Genomic DNA, 23326 nt, shown 5'->3' on the forward strand with positions numbered 1-23326 from the left:
AAGAGTTCCCTAAACAAGCTGGTCCTGGGGCTCTGTTCACAAACAGGGGTCTATTTGTGTTTGTGAACAGAGCCCCAGGACCAGCGACACAATTAGACCCAACCAAATCATGAGAAAATATATATCTAATTACTTGCACATTGGAAAGAATTAAAAAAACAACAGAGCAAACTAGAATGCTTTTTGGTCCTTAACAGAGAGTACACCATGGCAGAATACCTGACCACTGTGACTGACCCAAAATGCTTTGACTATGTACAGACTCAGTGAGCATAGCCTTGCTATTCAGAAAGGTCACAGTAGGTAGACATGGCTCCCAAGAGAAGACAGGCAATATGCACACTGCCACAAAATGAGGTGGAAACTGAGCTGTACTTCCGAACTTGATGCCAAATGGATGACCATATTAGAGACACATATTTCCCTCAGATTACACAGACCCACAAAGAATTTGAAAACAAATCCAATTTTGATAAACTCCCATATCTATTGGGTGAAATGCCACCGTGTGCAATCACAGCAGCGAGATGTGTGACCTGTTGCCACAAGAAAAGGCTTGCTTTGGCAATGTAAACATGTTTCCCATGCCTATACAGCCCCTTGCATTGAATTGAGAGAGATAGAGAATGCTTTACCAGTGCTGTTACAGTTCATTCGAAAAGTATTCAGACCACTAGAGTTTTTCCACATTTTATTACGTTACAGCCTTATTCTAAAATGGATTAAATCGTTTTCCCCCTCATCAATCTACATACAATACCCCATAATGACAAAGGAAAAACAGGTCTTTAGACATTTTTGCACATTAATAAACTAAAATAAACTGAAATATCACATTTACAGTGCATTCGGAAAGTATTCAGACCCATTGACTTTTTCCACATTTTGTTTCGTTACAGCATCATCATGAAATGGATGACATTGTTTTTTCCCCTCATCAATCTACAAACAATACCCCATAATGATCAAGCAAAAACTGTTTAAAAAAACTGAAATACCACATTTACATAAATATTCAGACCCTTTACTCAGTACTTTGTTGAAGCACCTTTGGCAGTGTTTACAGCCTCGAGTCTTATTGGGTATGAAGCTACAAGCTTGGCACACTTGTATTTGGGGAGTTTATCCTAGTCTTCTCTGCAGATCCTCTCAAGCTCTGTCAGGTTGGATGGGAGCATCGCTTCACAGCTATGTTCAGGTCTCTCCAGAGATGTTTGATCGGGTTCAAGTCCAGGTTATTGCTGGGCCACTCAAGGACATTCAGACTCAAATCAAATCAAATAAAATCAAATGTATTTGTCACATACACATGGTTAGCAGATGTTAATGCGAGTGTAGCGAAATGCTTGTGCTTCTAGTTCCGACAATGCAGTAATAACCAACGGCATAGGCAAGATGCAGTAGATGGTATCGAGTACAGTATATACATATGAGATGAGTAATGTAGGGTATGTAAACAAAGTGGCATAGTTTAAAGTGGCTAGTGATACATGTATTACATAAAGATGCAGTAGATGATATAGGGTACAGTATATACATATACATATGAGATGAGTAATGTAGGGTATGTAACCATTATATTAAGTAGCATTGTTTAAAGTGGCTAGTGATATATTTTACATCAGTTTCCATCAATTCCTATTATTAAAGTGGCTGGAGTTGAGTCAGTGTGTTGGCAGCAGCCACTCAATGTTAGTGGTGGCTGTTTAACAGTCTAATGGCCTTGAGATAGAAGCTGTTTTTCGGTCTCTCGGTCCCTGCTTTGATGCACCTGTACTGACCTCGCCTTCTGGATGATAGCGGGGTGAACAGGCAGTGGCTCGGGTGGTTGTTGTCCTTGATGATTTTTATGACCTTCCTGTGACATTGGGTGGTGTAAGTGTCCTGGAGGGCAGGTATTTTGCCCCCAGTGATGCGTTGTGCAGACCTCACTACTCTCTGGAGAGCCTTGCGGTTGTGTGCGGAGCAGTTGCCATACCAGGCGGTGATACAGCCCGACAGGATGCTCTCGATTGTGCATCTGTAGAAGTTTGTGAGTGCTTTTGGTGACAAGCCAAATTTCTTCAGCCTCCTGAGGTTGAAGAGGCGCCGCTGCGCCTTCTTCACGACGCTATCTGTGTGGGTGGACCAATTCAGTTTGTCCATGATGTGTACGCTGGGGAACTTAAAACTTACATTTACATTACATTTAAGTCATTTAGCAGACGCTCTTATCCAGAGCGACTTACAAATTGGTGCATTCACCTTATGACATCCAGTGGAACAGTCACTTTACAATAGTGCATCTAAATCTTAAACTTACTACCCTCTCCACTACTGTCCCATCAATGTGGATAGGGGAGTGCTCCCTCTGCTGTTTCCTGAAGTCCACAATCATCTCCTTTGTTTTGTTGATGTTGAGTGTGAGGTTATTTTTCTGACACCACACTCCGAGGGCCCTCACCTCCTCCCTGTAGGCCGTCTCGTCGTTGTTGGTAATCAAGCCTACCACTGTAGTGTCGTCCGCAAACTTGAGGATTGAGTAGGAGGCGTGCATGGCCACGCAGTCATGGGTGAACAGGGAGTACAGGAGAGGGCTCAGAACGCACCCTTATGGGGCCCCAGTGTTGAGGATCAGCAGGGTGGAGATGTTGTTACCTATCCTCACCACCTGGGGGCGGCCCATTAGGAAGTCCAGTACCCAGTTGCACATGGCGGGGTCGAGACCCAGGGTCTCGAGTTTGATGGAGAGTTTGGAGGGTACTGTGGTGTTAAATGCTGAGCTGTAGTCAATGAAAATCATTCTCACATAGGTATTCCTCTTGTCCATATGGGTTAGGGCAGTGTGCAGTGTGGTTGAGATTGCATCGTCTGTGGACCTATTTGGGCGGTAAGCAAATTGGAGTGGGTCTAGAGTGTCAGGTAGGGTGGAGGTGATATGGTCCTTGACGAGTCTCTCAAAGCACTTCATGATGACGGAAGTGAGTGCTATGGGGCGGTAGTCGTTTAGCTCAGTTACCTTAGCTTTCTTGGGAACAGGGAAAATGGCGGCCCTCTTGAAGCATGTGGAACCAGCAGACTGGTTTAAGGATTGATTGAATATGTCCGCAAACACACCAGCCAGCTGGTCTGCGCATGCGGCTGGGGATGCCGTCTGGGCCTGCAGCCTTGCGAGGGTTAACACGTTTAAATGTTTTCCTCAAGTCGGCTGCAGTGAAGGAGAGTCCGCAGGTTTTGGTTGCGGGCCGTGTCAGTGGCACTGTATTGTCCTCAAAGCGGGCAAAAAAGTGAATTAGTCTGCCTGGGAGCAAGACATCCTGGTCCGTGGCGGGGCTGGTTTTCTTTTTGTAATCTGTGATTGACTGTAAACCCTACCACATACCTCTTGTGTCTGAGTCGTTGAATTGTGACTCTACTTTGTAGATTGCCTTGCGGAGGGAATAGCTACACTGTTTGTATTCGGTCATGTTTCCGGCCACCTTTACCTGGTTAAAAGCAGTGGTTCGCGCTTTCAGTTTCACGCTGCCATCAATCCACGGTTTCTGGTTTGGGAATGTTTTAATCGTTGCTATGGGAACGACATCATAAATGCACTTTCGAATGAACTCGCTCACCGAATCAGCGTATTCGTCAATGTTGTTGTTGGACGCAATGTGGAACATATCCCAATCCACGTGATCGAAGCAGTCTTGAAACGTGGAATCAGATTGGTCGGACCAGCGTTGAACAGACCTGAGCGCGGGAGCTTCTTGTTTTAGATTCTGTCTGTAGGCAGGAAGCAACAAAATGGAGTCATGGTCAGCCTTTCCGAAGCCACTCCTGCGTTGTCTTGGTTGTGTGCTTAGTGTCGTTGTCCTGTTGAAAGGTGAAACTTCACCCCAGTCTGAGGTACTGAGTGTTCTGGAGCAGATTTTCATCAAGGATCTCTCTGTACTTTGCTCCGTTCATCTTTTCCTCCATCCTGACTTGTCTCCCAGTCCCTGCCACTGACAAACATCCTCACATCATGATGCTGCCACCACCTTTCTTCACTTTAGGGAGGGTGCCAAGTTTGCCCCAGACATAACATTTGGCATCCAGGCCAAGAAGTTCAATCTGGTTTAATCAGACCAGATGATCTTGTTTCTCATGGTCAGAGAGTCTTTAGGTGTCTTTTGGCAAAATTAAAACAGGCTGTGGTGCCTTTTACTGAGGAGTGGCTTCCAACTGGCCACTCTACCATAAATACCTGATTGGTGGAGTGCTGCAGATGTGGTTGTCCTTTTGGAAGGTTCTCCCATCTCCACAGATGAACTTTGGAGCTCTTTCAGAGTGACCAACCTTTTTTTTGGTACCCTTACCCAGATCTGTACCTCAACACAATCCTGTCTCGGAGCTCTATGGACAATTCCTTCGACCTCATGTCTTGGTGTTTGCTCTGACATGCAGTGTCAACTTTGGAACCTTATATAGACAGGTGTTTGCCTTTCCAAATCATGTCCAATCAATTGAATTTACTTCACATGAACTCCAATCAAGTTGTAGAAACATCTAAATCAATGGAAACAGGATGCACCTGAACTTAATTTTCGAGTCTCATAGCAAAGGGTCTGAATACTTATTTATATCGGGTAATTATTTTATTTTTTTATTAAAGCTTGTCTTTGCTTTTTCATTATGGGATATTGTGTGTGGATTGATGAGGATTTTTATTTTATGTAATACATTTTGGATTAAGGCTGTAACATAACAAAAATGTGAAAAAGTCAAGAGGCCTGAATACTTTCCAAAGGCACTATATATATATATATATATATATAATATAATACAATATATTTATTATTTGCATTTTATTTTAGTTGACCAGCAATGGGATGCTTTCTGTATTCACAAAGCATGGGAGAAGAGCTCTTTGCCCTAACACTACACAGCTGATTTAAATAACTGACTCATCATCCAGCTTTGATTATTTGAATCAGCAGTGTAGTGCTAGGGCAAAAACCAAAATGTGCACCCATGTTGGGTCCCAGGATCGAGTTTGGGAAACCCTGGTCTAGGGGCGAATACAGAAATGAATAAGCTAGAGTTACACTCACAAGTGGGGAGGAGTGACCCTCTCATCTCTCTCTTTCTCTCTTATTTTCTTTCTTTAATATTTTTCTGCTCTCATCCACTCTCTTATTTGTTTCACTCCATTCCTCTTCCCCCCTGTCATGTAGTGAAATACTAGTCTGGTACTCTGGATCTGTCTCTACCTTCTTGTGATTGGGTCCATCTTTGTGATTCATTGTTTTGATTAAACATCAGTCTAAGCCATTCAATTTTACCAGTGCTCCTCCATATAACTGTTGCCTCCACCCACTCTTTGCTAAGATGCATCTGTTGCTGTTTCTCCTCAAGCTAATACTGAAGGGAGTTTGTGTTGGTGTTTACGTAACCTAGATAATGAAATACTGCATTCATTATACTGCAAGAGAGTGTATTGAGACTGACAAAACGTCTAACTAGACAGTTATTTCTGTCGTAGTGAAATAGTTATTTCTTTAAAAGCGAGATTAAATGTTGTTTCTGTAGTCATGCATGTTGTCGAGTTTGGTTCTCCCAAACATTTTCAGCCAGTTACCTTGGAAACCACATTTGGCAAATCAATGAATGTAATATCACTGGGCATACCTCCCTCTCCTCCCTGTCTCTCTCTCTCTCTCTCTCTCTCTCTCTCTCTCTCTCTCTCTCTCTCTCTCTCTCTCTCTCTCTCTCTCTCTCTCTCGCTCTCTAACTCCCGTCTCCCCTTCACTCTCTCTCCCGCTGTCTCCCGCATCTATCTAACTCAGTCATCTCTCCTTCACACACACGGCCAAAGGACTAGCAGACAGCACTCTTCCCCTGATTATTTTACTCAAACAGGGGGTGGAGGACAGGAGAGAACAGAAAGGAAAAGAAGTAGGGAAGCGAGTAGAGGAGAAGAGTTTCACTCTTTCCCTGTGATGTTGGAGGAGGAAGGATATTTTTACCTGATGGTAGTCCAGGACTGATACATTATTGGGGCTGTATGGACACCTATTTCTAGCTCTGGGGGCAATCTGATCCCAGGATGGGGAGAGCGTGGAGCGAGCGCTGAGGAGCGCTGAGGCCTATTTTGATTAGATCGTGTCCCCAGGATGTTGAGTCTGGATGGGTTGGAGATGATAGCTGTCCTGGTGGTGATGGGACTGTTCGTCAAAGTCCTGGAGCAGTTTGGACTCTTCAAAGTTGTAGGAGAGGAAGGTAATGGACAGGGTGTGTGTGTGTGTGGGGGGGGTGTTATTATTATTTCTGAAATAATTGTATTTAATCAAATTCCATACAATTTCTATGTATTTGTATTTAAATTTACTTACACTTTATTATCAGTAGAAAATATTGCAAAGTCTAGATATTAACCTTGAGTGGCTACTTACAGAGAACTTGGCATTTTGGCCTATTTGGCTACCATTTTGGCTTTAGCTTTGGCTTAAGCCCACATGTTGGTTTGAGCCCCCACAAAAAGAAACAGAACAAGTTCAACTACAATCAACGTAATTTCTGCAGGTCAGATTTGACAGACTGAAAGAGAAATTGATAGATTAAGAGAGAACATACAGAAACATTAATTAATTTGTCATGAAGATGAATGTCACACTAATATTTTATCTTTAATGACCCTATCAAAATAACAGCTATTTTCAGTTTGTTGCTAAATTGCTGCAGAAACTATGCTAGAAACAAAGAAAGTACAGTATGAAGATAGGCAGAAACTGCTTCTCCAATAGAAATCCCTGATCACACTTGTAAGCGACGTTGGCTAGCTAAGCTCATGAGCAGAAACATGTCATCGGTATAACGGTCGTCCTGTGCCAAACTGTGCATGTGCAGGCCATCAAATCAAAAGCACTCCTTCTCTTTTCTAACTGTTATAGGCCAATTTCTATTTTGCCCTGTTTATCAAGTGTTGGGAAAACTTGTCAATAATCAACTGATTGGCTTTCTTGATGTCTATAGTATTCTCTCTGCTATGCAATCTGGTTTCCTCTAAGGTTATGGATGTGTCACTGCAACATTCAATGCCCTCAATGATGTCACCATTGCCCTTGATTCTAAGCAATGTTGTGCTGCTGTTTTTATTGACTTGGCCAAAACTTTTGATACGGTAGACCATTCCATTTTTGTGGGCCGGCTAAGTATTGGTGTCTCTGAGGGGCCTTTGGCCTGGTTTGCTAACTACCTCTCTCAAAGAGTGCAGTGTATAATGTCAGAACATCTGCTGTCTCAGCCACTGCCTGTCACCAAGGGTGTACAGCAAGGCTTGATCCTAGGCCCCACACTCTTCTCAATTTACATCAACAACATAGCTCAGGCAGTAGGAAGCTCTCTCATCCATTTATATGCAGATGATAGTCTTATACTCAGTTGGCCCCTCCCTGGATTTTGTGTGAAACGCTCTACAACAAAACGTTCTTAGTGTCCAACAAGCTTTCTCTGCCCTTAACCATGTCCTGAACACCTCCAAAACAAAGGTAATGTTGTTTGGTAAAAAGAATGCCCCTCTGTCCACAAGTGTGATTACAACCTCTGATGGTTTAGAGCTTGAGGTATTCACCTCATGCTAGTACTTGGGAGTATGGCTAGATGGTACACTGTCCTTCTCTCAGCACATATCAAAGCTGTAGGCTAAAGTTAAATCTAGACTTGGTTTTCTCTATCGTAATTGCTCCTCTTTCACCCCAGCTGCCAAACAAACCCTGATTCAGATTACCTTTCTACCCATGCTAGATTACGGAGACGTAATTTGTAGATCGACAGGTAAGGGTGCTCCCGAACGGGCTAGATGTTCTTTACCATTCGACCATCAGATTTGCCACCAATGCTCCTTATAGGACACATCACTGCACTCTATACTCTTCTGTGAACTGGTCATCTCTGTATACCCATCGCAAGACACACTAGTTGATGCTTATTTATAAAACCCTCTTAGGCCTCACTCCCCCAATCTGAGATATCTAATCCCAGCCCCCGTCCCCGCAGGAGGCCTTGGCCTTTTGGTAGGCCGTCATTGTAAATAAGAATTTGTTCTGAACTGACTTGCCTAGTTAAATAAAGGATAGATAAAAATAATAATAATAATATAATGTTGTTGTTTTTTGGATCAATTTCACCCGGTTGGAGTAATCACATGTGCACTACTTAAGGCAGTGGCTCAAATCTAGGTTGTGTCTTTAGATTTCAAGCAAAATAACAACTAAGGAAGTATTTTTCACTTCTCTCATTGACTTCTCAAACCTTAAACAGGCTTCGTCTGTTTGGCAAGCTTCCCCGGAAGCCTTGCGATGTTAAGCCTCTGTGCCTATTCACCTTTTGTTTCCCCGCCCACTTGAGCCAGTTCCTTATGTAACACAGTTGTTATAGCAAGCAAAACCACTGTTAAGAAAATTATTAAATAAAGTGCACAGAATTTGAAAGAAATGTTAATTTGGTCGCACCGTGAGAGTTAATAAGATACTCTTCAGAGGTAGGGTTTCAGACATTTTCGAAAGGTGGGCAGGGACTCTGCTGTCCTGACCTTAGGTGGAAGCCAGTGAAGTGTACAGAGGAGCGGGGAGAGATGAGAGAACTTAGGAAAGTTGAACACCAGGCGAGCTACGGCATTCTGGATGCTGCAGGGGTTTGATGGCACAGCCCAGCCGATGGCACAGCCCAGCCAATGGAGAGTTACAGTAGTCTAGACAGGAGAAGACAAGTGCCTGGATTAGTGATTAGTGTGAGTAAAGGTTGTACTCTACGGATGTTGTTGAGCGTAAACCTGCAGGAGCAAGTCACTGCTTTTATGTTTGCAGAGAACAACAGGGTGTTGTTCAGGGTCACACAAAGGTTGTTTTCACCAGTGGAGGCTGATTGAAGGAGCTAAAGGAGGACAGGCTTATTGTAATGGCTGAAATGGAATAATGGAATGTTATCAAATATATCAAAACCACGTTTGACTCCGTTCCATCTATTGCATTCCAGCCATTACAATAAGCCTGTCCTCCCATAGCTTCTCCAACCAGCTTCCTCTAATTTTCACTCTGGGAGGGGGAAACCATGGAGTTGTCAACCATGATGGAGAGGTCTTGGAGCGGGCAGGACTTTCCTGGGAAGAAGGTGTTTTGTCAAGATTGCTCTTGGCCAACATCCAAGCTCAGATGTCTGCCAGGCACGCAGAGATGCGTGTTGCCACCTGGGTGTCAGAAGGGAGGAAGGAGAAGAGCTGTTGAATGTCATCTACATAGCAATGATAGGAGAATCAATGTGAGGATATGACAGAGCCAAGTGACTTGGTGTAAAGAGAAAAGAGGAGAGGGCCTAGAACCGTGCCCTGGATGCTTGCTCAGTCCCTTCCTGTACTCCCTGTTCACTCCTGACTGCATGGCCAGTTACAACTTCAACACCATCATTAAGTTTGCAGATAACAGAGCTGTGGTAGGTCTGATCACCAACAACGACAAGACAGCATTTAGGGAGGAGGTCGGAGACCTGGGTATGTGGTGCCAGGACAACAACCTCTCCCTCAATGTGATCAAGACTAAGGAGATGATTGTGGACTACAGAAAAAGGAGGTCCAACCACTCCCCCATTCTCAACGACGGGTCTGTAGTGAAGCAGGTTGACAGCTTCAAGTTCCTCAAAAGGTTCTACAGCTGCACCATCAAAAGCATCCTGGTTGCATCACTCCCTGGTATGGCAACTGCTCGGCCTTCGACCGCAAGGCACTACAGAGGGGCCAAGCATGCTGCCATCCAGGACCTCTATACCAGGCGATGTCAGACGAAGGCCCTAAAAATTGTCAAAGACTCCAGCCAGCCTAATCATTGACTGTTCTCTCTGCTACCGCATGGCAAGCGGTACCGGAGCGCCAAGTCTAGGTCCAAGAGGATTCTAGAGCTTCTACCCCCAAGCCATAAAACTACTGAACATCTAACCAAACTGCTGCTCTTTAATTATTTGTTCCTTTATTTCTAATTGTTTTAGGTATTTTTCTTACAACTGCATTGTTGGTTAAGGGCTTGTAAGTAAGCATTTCACTGTTGTATACACCTGTTGTATACACCTGTTGTATTCGGCGCATGTGACAAATAACATTTTATTTTATTTGGGTGGATACCAGTAGTGAGAGCACGTGGTGCAGACACAGATCCTCTCCATGCCACCAAGTAGCATGGTAGGTAGTTCTAGGTATCAACAGCCAATCCTGTAAGGGCTGGAATCTATAGTGAGCTTTGGATTGGTAAATCACGCTCAGATATCGCCAAGGAATTGACTGATGTGTGACAGGACGTGTTGACATGTATTTGGTTCAACATGGGGATTTGTATTTGGTTTTTTAGAAGTTTGACATGGGGGTTGCACTGAGGATTTTACAAACCTGGGCATTGTCATCTGCAAAGACAACAAAGTATGAACGCTACCTATTGCTATTGTTTTATCTGAGACCAAAGAGCAACGACTTCATGTATGAACTTTCAAGTACTCTTAGCCTAAAAACCCTAAGGTAGAAAAGGGAATCTGATTCAGAGTCAACAAGTTACATTAAAATCCTTCTTTATATCCCAAAAAGTCAGTTTAGTTGGAGCCATCGATTTGAGTTAACCACTCGTTCAACATGCAGAGAAAGGAATTCAGAAATCTACCGCTAAACTTTGTTAAAACAAGTCTAAATACATTTCTATTGACTCCTCAGATACCCTAAAATGTAATCAAACTATAATATTTCATACGGAAAGAAGTACGTACAATAGGAAACCGATATTAGCAGGTGCATCTTGTCTTCATTGCACGCCCAAACACACATTTTCAATAGTGTGTCCCGGTACTATAACTCATATTTTTTACTCGTTTTGGAAGAAACAAGCCTGAAACTTTGAACATAGAGTGCTGACACCTATGGAAGCCAGAGAAATTGCATACACGGAGCTAGATTTCATTATTTCCCTACACTTTCCATTGTAAGAGCATGGGCTCTCAAAACAAAATAATTCCGGTTTGTTTTTCTTGTGATTTTCTCCTACCATATCTATTGTGATATAGTCTCCTACATTATTTAAATATTTCAACAAACTTCAAAGTGTTTTATTTTCAATGGTACCAATTATATGCATATCCTGGCTTCGGGGCCTGAGCAACAGGCAGTTTACTTTGGGCACGTCAGTCAGGCGGAAATTGAGAAAAAAGGACCCCAGCCCTAGCATTAAATAAAGGTTCAATTAAAAAACAAAAATTACAAAATTACAAAATTGGGATCTCTTTTGTTTTGTCTTTTGTGCATTACATTTACATAGGGCTTTGTTCAATTGCATTAACAATGCAAATTATCACTGGTCTTTAGTATATGAAGGTATACCAGAGAGAGAAAAATTCAGTTTTTTATACATGTGCAGTATTTTCGGAAAGTATTCAGACCCCTTGACTTTTTTCACATGTTGTTATGTTACAGCATTATTATCAAATTGATTTTTTTTTAATTGAATCAATCTACACACAATACCCTATAATGACAAAGCAAAAACAGGTTTTTAGTTGTTTAACATGTTTACATACACTACCGGTCAAAAGTTTAAGAACACCTACTCATTCAAGAGCTTTTCTTAATATTTACTATTTTCCGTATCATAGATTAATAGTGAAGAAATCAAAACTATGAAATAAGACATATGGAATCATGTAGAAACCAAATAGCCACCCGTTGCCTTGATGACAGCTTTGCACACTCTTATAATTCTCTCAACCAGCTTCATGAGGTATTCACCTGGAATGTTAAACGTTAATTTGTGGAATTTCTTTCCTTGGTATAGGAATGGTATACATAAGATAGCCCTATTTAGTAAAAGACCAAGTCCATATTATGGCAAGAACAGCTCAAAATAAGCAAAGAGAAACGACAGTCCATCATTACTTTAAGACATGAAGGTCAGGCAATCCGGAACATTTCAAGAACTTTGAAAGTTTCTTAAAGTGCAACAACAGTCAACCGCTATGATGAAACTGTCTCTCATGAGGACCGTCACAGGAAGGGAAGACCCAGTTACCTCTGCTGCAGAGGATATGTTCATTAGAGTTACCAGCCTCAGAAATTGTAGCCCAAATAAATGCTTCACAGAGTTCAAGAAGCAGACACATCTCAACATCAGCTGTTCAAATCAAATCAAATCAAATGTATTTGTCACATACACATGGTTAGCAGATGTTAATGCGAGTGTAGCAAAACGCTTGTGCTTCTAGTTCCGACAATGCAGTGATAACCAACAAGTAATCTAACTAACAATTCCAAAACTACTGTCTTATACACAGTGTAAGGGGATAAGGAATATGTACATAAGGATATATGAATGAGTGATGGTACAGAGCAGCATACAGTAGATGGTATCGAGTACAGTATATACATAAAAGATGAGTGTGTAGACAAAGTAAACAAAGTGGCATAGTTAAAGTGGCTAGTGATAAATGTATTACATAAGGATGCAGTCGATGATGTAGAGTACAGTATATACATATGCATATGAGATGAATAATGTAGGGTAAGTAACATTATATAAGGTAGCATTGTTTAAAGTGGCTAGTGATATATTTACATCATTTCCCATCAATTCCCATTATTAAAATGGCTGGAGTTGGGTCAGTGTCAATGACAGTGTGTTGGCAGCAGCCACTCAATGTTAGTGGTGGCTGTTTAACAGTCTGATGGCCTTGAGATAGAAGCTGTTTTTCAGTCTCTCGGTCCCAGCTTTGATGCACCTGTACTGACCTCGCCTTCTGGATGATAGCGGGGTGAACAGGCAGTGGTTTGGGTGGTTGATGTCCTTGATGATCTTTATGGCCTTCCTGTAACAACGGGTGGTGTAGGTGTCCTGGAGGGCAGGTAGTTTGCCCCCGGTGATGCGTTGTGCAGTCCTCACTACCCTATGGAGAGCCTTACGGTTGAGGGCGGAGCAGTTTCCGTACCAGGCGGTGATACAGCCCCCCAGGATGCTCGCCAGGATGCTCTCTGATTCACACAGAGGAGACTGTGTGAATCAGACCTTCATGATTGAATTGCTGCAAAGAAAGCACTACTAAAGGACACCAATAAGAAGAAGAGACTTGCTTGGGCCAAGAAACACAAGCAATGGACATTAGACCAGTGGAAATTTGTCCTTTGGTCTGGAGTCCAAATTGGAGATTTTTTGTTCCAAACGCTGTGTCTTTGTGAGATGCGGTGTGGGTGAACGGATGATCTCCGCATGTGTATTTCCCACTGTAAAGCATGGAGGAGGAGGTGTGATGGTGTAGGGGTGCTTTGCTGGTGACACTGTCTGTGATTTATTTAGAGTTCAAGGCACACTTAACCAACATGGCTACCACAGCATTCTGCAGCGATACGCCATCCCATCTGGTTTGGGCTTAGTGTGATTATCATTTGTTATATTTATTCTACAATGTAGAAAATAGTAAAAAATAAAGAAAACCCCTTGAATGAGTAGATGTTCTAAAACTTTTGACCGGTAGTGTAGGTATTCAGACCCTTTACTTAGTACTTTGTTAAAACACTGTTGGCAGCGAATACAGCCTCTGAGTCTTCTTGGGTATGACACTACAGGTTGGCACACCTGTATTTGGGGATAGTAAATGCCAGACACACCGCTTTGAGTGTGTCAGTAACTGCAACGCTGCTGGGCTTTTCACACTCAACAGTTTCCCATGTGTATCAAGAGTGGTCCACCACCCAAAGGACATCCAGCCAACTTGACACAACTGTGGGAAGAATATGTTCTTAACTGACTTGCCTGGTTAAATAAATAAAAAGGTAAATTGGCGTCAACATGGGCCAGCATCTCTGTAGAACGTTTCCGACACCTTGTAGAGTCCATGCCCTGACAAGGTTCTGAGATCAAAAGGGGGTGCAACTCAATATTAGGAAGTTGTTCCTAATGTTTGATACACCTAGTGTATATTGGAGAGAAGAGACACAGATGTAAGATCTTAATTTGACCAATATTGGCTCAGTAAAAACATTCTGCAGCAAAAGGATTTTAATGTTTAGTCCATAATGTTGCTTCATCGGTGGTTAGGCTATTAGCTAGCCAAAATTTGGCTGCATGAAAGTGCAATTGTTAACATAACCATGTGTTATTGCACGTTTTCAGTGAATTTATGTCAATCATGAAGCTCATCTACATCTACTGAGATGCAGGAAAATTCTCAGCAACAAAAGACGGATCAAATTAAGATCCTACGTCTGTACAAAAAAAACCAGTTTGGTTATACACACAAAAACTTAGGTGCTGTGCTAATAAAGTATACATTAAAAGAACAGAAAGGCCAGCACACTGTATATGATCACAATTACCACCTTTATAGACAAGTCTTTCGATCTCAATGATTTTAGTCAGATCGAGCAGAGGTATAATGCATGAATGAAAGGATGCCTTGCGTGATCTCCCTTTCCCTTAGCCCCGAACTACTTCATGCCGATCAGACGGATTTGGACAGAGACTTGTGTGTGTTGCCTGTGTGGCATCCTTTACTGTAATTCTGTCAGTGAAAAAGGGAACAGGTCGTATTGATGCACTGTTGCTCTGCTGAATGGGGGCTGGAGGGCCACGATAACACACACACACACACACACACACACACACACACACACACACACACACACACACACACACACACACACACACACACACACACACACACACACACACACACACACACACTTACACATCACCTACACACACACACACTGAGTGAGCTGATCTTCAATCCTTTTGATAACTTGTTACTCTGAGAGAATGTTATATTCATCTCACTCTCTCCACATCTCTCTCTCCTTCCTCTTTCTCTCTGTCTCTCCCATTCTCTCTGTCTTGTTTGATTTCCAAATAAATCAATTAATTTTTACCTCATCCCGGGCATACAGCCAAAGGACCTCTCATTCATTACTCCTCCACCCCTCTTCCCTTCCTCCTCTCCCCACTCCTTGAATGTGAGTTGGCAAAAGTGAATATATTGCTCATTTGTACGTTGAGGAAGATTGTGAGTCTGGCAGATTCTATTCAGAGTGGTGTAGGAAGTTGTGAGGCTGGCAGAGTGTTCAGAGTGTTGTAGGAAAGTAACATGATTCAGATATGGAGTATCGTTGGTCCTGTCCTGTGTGTGTGTGTGTGTGTGTGTGTGTGTGTGTGTGTGTGTGTGTGTGTGTGTGTGTGTGTGTGTGTGTGTGTGTGTGTGTGTGTGTGTGTGTGTGTGTGTGTGTGTGTGTGTGTGTGTGTGTGTGTGTGTGTGTGTGTGTGTGTGTGTGTGTGTGTGTGTGTGTGTCAGCCCCAGACCCTTATTCCTCCTCCACCAAACTTTACAGTTGGCACTAGGAATTGGGGCAGGTAGGGTTCTCCTGGCATCCGCCAAACCCAGATTAATTCGTCTGACTGCCAGATGGTGAAGTGTGATTCATCACTCCAGAAAATGCTTTTCCACTGCTCCAGAGTCCAATGGTGACGAGCTTTACACCACTCCAGCCAACGTTTGGCATTGGGAGTGGTGATCTTAGGCTTGTGTGCGGCTGCTCGGCCATGGAAACCTATTTCATAAACTCCTGACGAACAGTGCTTGTGCTGACAATGCTTCCAGAGGTTAGTTTGGAACTCGGTAGTGAGTGTTGCAACCGAGGAGCAATTTTCAGCACTCAGTGGTCCCGTTCTGTGAGCTCGCATGCCCTACCACTTTGCGGCTGAGCCGTTTTGGCTCCTAGACGTTTCCACTTCACAATAACTGTCACTACCCCAGCATTACGCACTCCTGCCACCATCAGTACGCACACCTGCCTCCCTCCCGTCATGTGCATCTGCGATTATTGGACTCACCTGAACTCAATCACCTGTTTATTACCTCCCCTATATTTATCTGTTCTCCAGCTCTGTTCCCTGAAGCTGCATTAATAACATCACTTACAGTTGACCGAGGCAGCTTTAGCAGGGCAGAAATTTGATGAATTGGAAAGGTGACATCCTATGAAGGTGCCACATTGAAAGTCACTGAGCTCTTCAGTACGGGCCATTCTACTGCCAATGCTCATGTTTGGTTTACTCAGTGTAGAGTAGGCCGTCATTGTAAATAAGAATTTGTTCTTAACTGACTTGCCTAGTTAAATTAAGGTTAAATAAAAAATGTAAAAAGTAAAAATGGTTATGATGTTGATGATAATCATAACATTAACACCACATAATATTTCTGTATAAATCGTTTCAGTAAGAACCGGATGCCTGACTGTGAAGTTCTGTGCTGTGTGCGTGTGTGTGTGCGTGCATGTCTTTTTATAGCCAATAATCCTTCATTACCTTCCCACTGTTTGTCTGCGCAGTCACAATCTGAATGAAGGACAATTATAGAAAGGGAGGGGAGACAGGCAGGCAGGCAGGCAGGCAGGCAGGCAGGCAGGCAGGCAGGCAGGCAGGCAGGCAGGCAGGCAGGCAGGAAGAAAGAAAGAAAGAAAGAAAGAAAAAAAGGAGGTAGAATTTAGACATACAAATGTTAATGATAATGCTCCGTTTGATTTATACAACACTGCCCTCTGGAGGAATGTTAGTGAATTCCAATCATGAATTGTTTAATGACTGTAAATGACTAGCTTATTATGCATTATTAAAATTAGGTACCAATGAGCAAGAATAACATCATTTGAGCAGAATACGGTACAGGTAATGCTGTATTTTCGCTTCGAAAGGAGGCTTCAACAAAACTTTGATAATGTGACTAAAAAGACAACATCCTCAAAGCAGATCCTTCAATGCTGCCAGTTCAGTGCATGTGTGTGTGCGAACATGGTTCTGTTTTGAATACAGTGAAGAGTTTTCCTACTTTGTAGTCAGATTTGTCCATTGTTGTAGTTCATGCCAAAAGGGTGTAGTTATTGTAATTAATCTGTTTTTGTTTCAGATCCCCTTTTAAAATGTTTATATCCCCTAAGCTAATGATCTATGCAAATGATCTCCCCTTTCATTTACTCACAGTAATTGGAAACATTGCTACCCAATGTTGAGCAGCATTTGTCAATGCCTCCCTCTTTCACTCACCTACACACACACACACACACACACACACACACACACACACACACACACACACACACACACACACACACACACACACACACACACACACACACACACACACACACACACACACACACACACACACACACACACACACACACACACACACAGCTAGATATTTGAATTAGCTTAGTATCTTTTCAGAGGGATAATTCCAAAGGTAGAAGTCTACATCTGGAGGTGTTTCAACTGTCTGGCCACAGGCAAAGTTTTCCTCATCATAACTAATACACAGTTTGGCTGATTAGAAAAGAAGGTAGAACCATATAGTGTTATTCAGTTTGTCCCCATAGGGAAACCTCTATGTAGGGTTCCCTCTGTAAATGTTGTTTATCTAGAAACCTATATGAAGGGTTATGCCTAAAACCCTCTATAAACGTTTTTACCAAGAACCCTTTCATCTTTGAAGGGTTCTTCCCAGAACTCTCTATAAACGTTTTTACCAAGAACCCTTTTATCTTCGCAGGGTTCTTCCCAGAACCCTCTATAAACAGTTCCACCAGCCTTATTAACCTTTATTTCCTTATTTATTCGTTTTTTGAATCAGCTTTTTCAGAAGCAGCAAGTACTCTTCCTGGGGTCCACACTTAACACAAAACATGAAAAGTAACAAAACACTGATAAACTACTAGACAAGGACGGTCACACAAATTAAAAATACAAGGATATGCAAACAATATTTTTTTTTAATCTTTAAAAATAAACTCTTTATGAAAGAATCCTTATTGCCTTCCTTTTTGAGTCATCAAAGAGCCCTTTCTTCCAAAAACAGTTCTTAGGATGTTAAAGGTTTTAGGTAAAAACCCTTTGCCTTACAAAGAACCCTCTACTTCCAAAAAGGGTTCTTCAGATGACAACAGTTCTTGGTAGAACACTATCCCTCTGCAAAGAACCCTTTTGCAACCTTTTTTTTCTGTCTAGGGCTGTGTAAGCCTGTCTGTGTGTGTGTTTATGTGTGTGTCCGTCCTGCCCTACCTACTACTCGGCAGGCCAACAGACACACCTACAGGGACGCAGCAGTCATCAAACCAAGACAGACGGTACAGGATTGAAATAGACAGAGGGATACAGGTCCGTGTCAGACAGGGCGTGGGGAATAATGTCAACATTTCTGCTGCCTCAAGCTGTGTTTAGACAGAGATGGAGGACCAGGTATTCACATATCATTATCTTACAGTTACTGTAGTTGTTCATAGTAAGATGCTGGTCTACCTAATGGTAGTAGATTTTACCTGGCATCTGAAACTAGCAGCCCTCCAGTTTCCTGTTCAATTCCCACTTGTTCTATATTTAAACTAACAATCTTCCAGCTTTCCTCTTCCCGTCGCCACCTCCTGTAAGGTAGAGAATACAGTGATGAATGAATAATTGCTTTTACACAGTGAGGAGCTAGAGCAGAGGAGCCTGTTTTTGGAATATGAGTTCATTTCAGCAGTATCTTCATCAGACACAACGTTTGATTAGCCCAGCCATTTGCAATAAGCTCAGAATCTACAAAGGACCTGATCCAGGTCAAGAATGTGTGTGTGCGTGCATGTGTGTGTGTGTGTATTAGTATGACATGGAATGGGAGCTATTGAACGCATGTCTCTAGAATGTGTCCTGACTGACAGACAGACAGCTCATTTAACTGAGCTAGTTACAGTGAAATGGAGCACATTCTCGGAATATCAGGACACGCACACGCACATACAGGCAGACACGCAATCAAGATATAGAAAATAATGATCCTGTTGTTGTCTCTTCAGTCTGAGCATAAAAGGTTGCAGTATAAAGATAACTCGGTTTGAAAAGGAAAAGGTTTCTCAGTTTGCTCGACTTCCAAACTGTCATTTGGAACATGCATCAAACCTGCAGCAGTCAGACCCAGAGTACCACTCGGCTCTCGCAGGTAAGCAGACAAACAAGATGTTCGCTACATGGCACCACATGACCTTCATATCACAGACCTGTCACTATCACTGAGAAAAGATGGAAAGAAATTGAATCCATGTAGAAAATTGGGTTTGGCTTGACAGTGACATGATCAACATCACAAGCAAATAACTGTAAGACATCAGCAGCACACTATACAGTGCATTCGCAAAGTATTCAGACCCCTTGACTTTTTCCACGTTTTTTGTTACGTTACAGGCTTATTCTAAAAGGAATTACATACATTTTTTCCCTCCTCAATCTACACACAATACCCCAAAATGACAACGTCAGAACAGGTTAAAAAATGATTGCAAATGTATTAAAAATAAAAACAGAAATACCATATTTACATATGCATGCCCTTTGCTATGAGACCCTTTGCTATGAGACTGTCACACCCTGATCTTAGGTGTTCTTTGTTTTCCTTGTTATTTTGGTTAGGTCAGGGTGTGACATGGGTGATGTATGTGTTTTGGCTTGTCTAGGGGTTTTGTATGTTTATAGGGCTGTTTCCTTTCCAGGTGTTTATGTAAGTCTATGGTTGCCTAGATTGGTTCTCAATTAGAAGCAGGTGCTTATCGTTGTCTCTGATTGGGAACCATATTTAGGCAGCCATGTTCTGTGTGTATTTTGTGGGTGATTGTTTCCTGTGTCAGTGTCACACGAGAATTTTGTTGCCAGTTCACTTTGTTGTTTTGTGTTCATGTTGAGTTTTCATATTAAATAACATGGACATTTACCACACTGCATATTGGTCCGATCCTTGTTTCACCTCTTCAGAGGAAGAGGAGAAAATCTGCCGTGATAGAGACTCTCACTACTCTGGATGGTTCTGACTTAGAATATGTCGACAACTATAAATACCTAGGTGTCTGGCTAGACTGTAAACTCTCCTTCCACACTCACATTAAGCATCTCCATTCTAAAATGAAATCTAGAATCGGCTTCCTATTTCGCAAAAAAAGTCTCCTTCACTCATGCACCAAACATACCTTCGTAAAACTGACTATCCTACCGATCCTTGACTTCAGCGATGTAATTTACAAAATAGCCTCCAACACTCTACTCTACAAATTGGATGCAGTCTATCACAGTTGCCATCCGTTTTGTCACCAAAGCCCCAAATACTACCCACCACTGTGACCTGTATGCTCTCGTTGGCTGGTCCTCGCTACATATTCGTCGCCAAACCCACTGGCTTCAGGTCATCTATAAATCTTTGCTAGGTAAAGCTCTGTCTTATGTCAGCTCACTGGTCACCATAGCAACACCCACCCGTAGCACACGCTCCAGCAGGTATATTTCGCTGGTCATCCCCAAAGCCAACACCTCTTTGGCCACCTTTCCTTCCAGTTCTCTGCTGCCAATGACTGGAATGAATTCCAAAAATAACTGAAGCTGGAGACATATCTCCTTCACTAACCTTAAGCATCAGCTGTCAGAGCAGCTTACCGATCGCTGCAGCTGTACACAGCCCATCTGTAAATAGCCCATCTAACTGCCTACCTCATCCCCATATTTGTTTTTGTTTTTCTGCTCTTTTGCACACCTGTATTTCTACTTGTACATCCTCATCTGCATATCTTTCACTTCCAGTGTTAATTTCTACATTTGAATTACTTCGCCACTATGGCCTGTTTATTGCCTTACCTCCTTTATTCATTTGCACACACTGTCATAAGGTGAATGCACCAATTTGTAAGTCGCTCTGGATAAGAGCGTCTGCTAAATGACTTAAATGTAAATGTACACAGATTTTTCTATTGTGTTATTGACTATATGTTTGTTTATCCCATGTCTACCTCTGTGTTGTTGTTTTTGTCACACTGCTTTGCTTTATCTTGGCAGGTCACAGTTGTAAATGAGAACTTGTTCTCAACTTGCCTACCTGGTTAAATAAAGGTGAAATAAAACAATTCAGGTGCATCCTGTTTCCATTAATCATCCTTGAGATGTTTCTACAATTTGATTGGAGTCCAGCTGTGGTAAATACAATTGATTGGACATGATTTGGAAAGGCACACACGAGTCTATATACTGTTAGAGCAGAGCAAAGACCTAGCCAGGAGGTCAAAGGAATTGTCCGTAGAGCTCCGAGACAGGATTGTGTCGAAGCACAGAAGAAAACACTGGCCTCCATCATTCTTCAATGAAATAAGTTTGGAACCACTAAGACTATTCCTAGAGATTCTCTGGTCTGATGAAACCAATATTGAACTCTTTGGCCTGAATGTCAAGCGCAAAGTCTGGAGGAAACCTGGTACCTTCCCTACGGTGAAGCATGGTGGTGGCAGTGCTCAGGACCTCAGACTGGGACAAAGTGTTCACCCACCAACAGGACAATGACCCTAAGCACACAGCCAAGACAACGCAGGAGTGGCCTCGGACAAGGAGTGGCCTCGGACAAAGGGTTTGAATTCTTATGTAAATATGATATTAATGGGGGGTTTTATTTTATAATTTGCAAAATGTTCTAAAAACCTGTTTTTGCTTTAGAATTATGGGGTATTGTGTGTAGATGAGGGAATAAAGAATTTCATACATTTTAAATAAGGCGTAACAACATGTGGAAAATGTCAAGGGGTGTAAAAACCTTCCGAATGCACTGTATATTAGGGGCATTTCATTTGAACTGTTATGCAATGCAAAAGGTTAAAAGACAGATAAGCAGTGGTGTCAGTGGTGTCTTTGAGTGTTCCGTGGTTCCCTAAGAGCTTTTGCCAAGGAGCTTAGTTCCAATAGTGCATGCGGAGCATTATTAATAACTGAGCAGACAGACCAGTCCTCCTCACTCTTCTCCCCCTTTCTCTTCCCTCTATTTCCCGCCTCACCCCCCTTTTGCTTTTTTGAGTGAAAATTCATTGAGAACACACACACACACACAGCCTTGATCCTCAACCCACTTTCCATCTCATCCCTTGTTCCTTTTTACTCTTCTTCCACAGTCCTTTAGAGTGGATATATTTACCACTTGTTGAAATGTTCCCCTTGATGTCCCACATCTTGTACCTAAAATGTTGTGACCCAATGTCGTTCTCTTTTTGCTATAAAGTGAGATCATTTCTTTTAGGCTTAAGCGTAGTGTTGGTTTAGTGTTGGTTTGGTTTAGTTTTGATCACTTAGTTTCACTGGTTAGTTTAACTGTGGCTATAGTTTGTCAGTCTGCTTCGTTTGGCAAGGTAAGTTGAACTATGGTTGGTCTGTTAGTATAATTGGTTGGTTTACTGTTACTGTTTTTAGTATGTTGGCATTGTGTTGGTTTGGCTGTTGTGGCGTTATTATGACATTCAGTCTAAACATTCTGAGGTCTGGCATCTTACTGGCACAGAGACGTGATACACCCGGAGTCAGATTTCACCCAATTTTACACATTACAGCTCACTGGCACACACCTACCTCCATGTGGGTATGTTAGTGGATATGCAAGCCAAGGGAAGCAAAGGAAAGAGAGCCATATCTGTGAGTCTGGCGACCGCTGCTGCCAGCGACGCGTGAATTCTAGCTGCATGTCACTCCCTCTCCTCCCTCACCTCCCCCATTCCACCCCTTTCCTTCCCTCTTCTCTTCTCCCAGGACTCAACCATCCTGTCTCTTCGCTCCACCATCTCCTCCTCTCCTCCTTCTTCTCCCCTCTCTCCTCCTTTCATCCCTCTCTCCTCACTCTTTCCTCCCTCTATCCAAACTCATGCTACTGACCTAACTACACACTAGTAGGGACTGAGCAGGAGGGGATGGAGAGATGGAAAAAGGGAGGGAAGAGAAACAAACAGAATTACAGAAAGAAAAGGGAGTAGGTAGATAGCACCTTTTATTTCTAAGTGTATCTATCTAGAACTTTAAAGGGTTATTTGGTCGTCACTATAGGAGAACCCTTTGAAGAACCCTTTTTGGTTGCAGGTAGAACCCATTTGGTTTCAGGTAGAACCCTTTTAGGTTCCATGTAGAACTCTTTCTACAGAGGGTTCAGCATGGAAACCAAAAGGGTTCTACCTGGAACCAAAAAGGGTTATCATATGGAGACAGTCGAAGAACCCTTTTGGAACCCTTTATTCTAAGTGCATAGGAGTGAAAGTAAAATCATTAACCTTTGATATAGCTTAGATCTACAGAGGACTATGATCACCTCTTTACTCTGGTTAACTACCTAATGATATTGGAGAGTTCTTAGTTCAGATAACGATCATTAGAAGTAACGGACGATTGATGAGAGTTGACTAGGCTGGCTAACAGGTCAACCCGTAGGGCTGAGTTACAGAGGACCTTCTCTATACCTTTGACAGACAACCACCTGTGAGCTGTTCTTGACAGGTCTGTTACTATGG

At 42.5% G+C, this 23326-nt stretch overlaps 1 protein-coding gene across 3 annotated transcripts in view; it reads left to right on the plus strand.

The window, feature by feature from the left end:
• LOC124038096 (Kv channel-interacting protein 2-like) overlaps window positions 1-23326 on the plus strand; it is a 92228-nt gene that overhangs the window by 50784 nt on the left and 18118 nt on the right. For 2 of the 3 annotated variants that reach the window (XM_046353556.1, XM_046353553.1), the window contains exon 1: window positions 6036-6222. The exons of the other annotated variant lie outside the window; for it this stretch is intronic. In XM_046353556.1, the coding sequence (XP_046209512.1) occupies window positions 6117-6222 (106 nt within the window). In that variant the 5' untranslated portion in view covers window positions 6036-6116. Of the gene's footprint in view, window positions 1-6035; window positions 6223-23326 lie in introns of those variants that run through there. 3 annotated transcript variants of the gene reach the window in all.

This window comes from Oncorhynchus gorbuscha, linkage group LG06, assembly GCF_021184085.1.
Source record: "Oncorhynchus gorbuscha isolate QuinsamMale2020 ecotype Even-year linkage group LG06, OgorEven_v1.0, whole genome shotgun sequence".
NCBI lineage: Eukaryota > Metazoa > Chordata > Actinopteri > Salmoniformes > Salmonidae > Oncorhynchus > Oncorhynchus gorbuscha.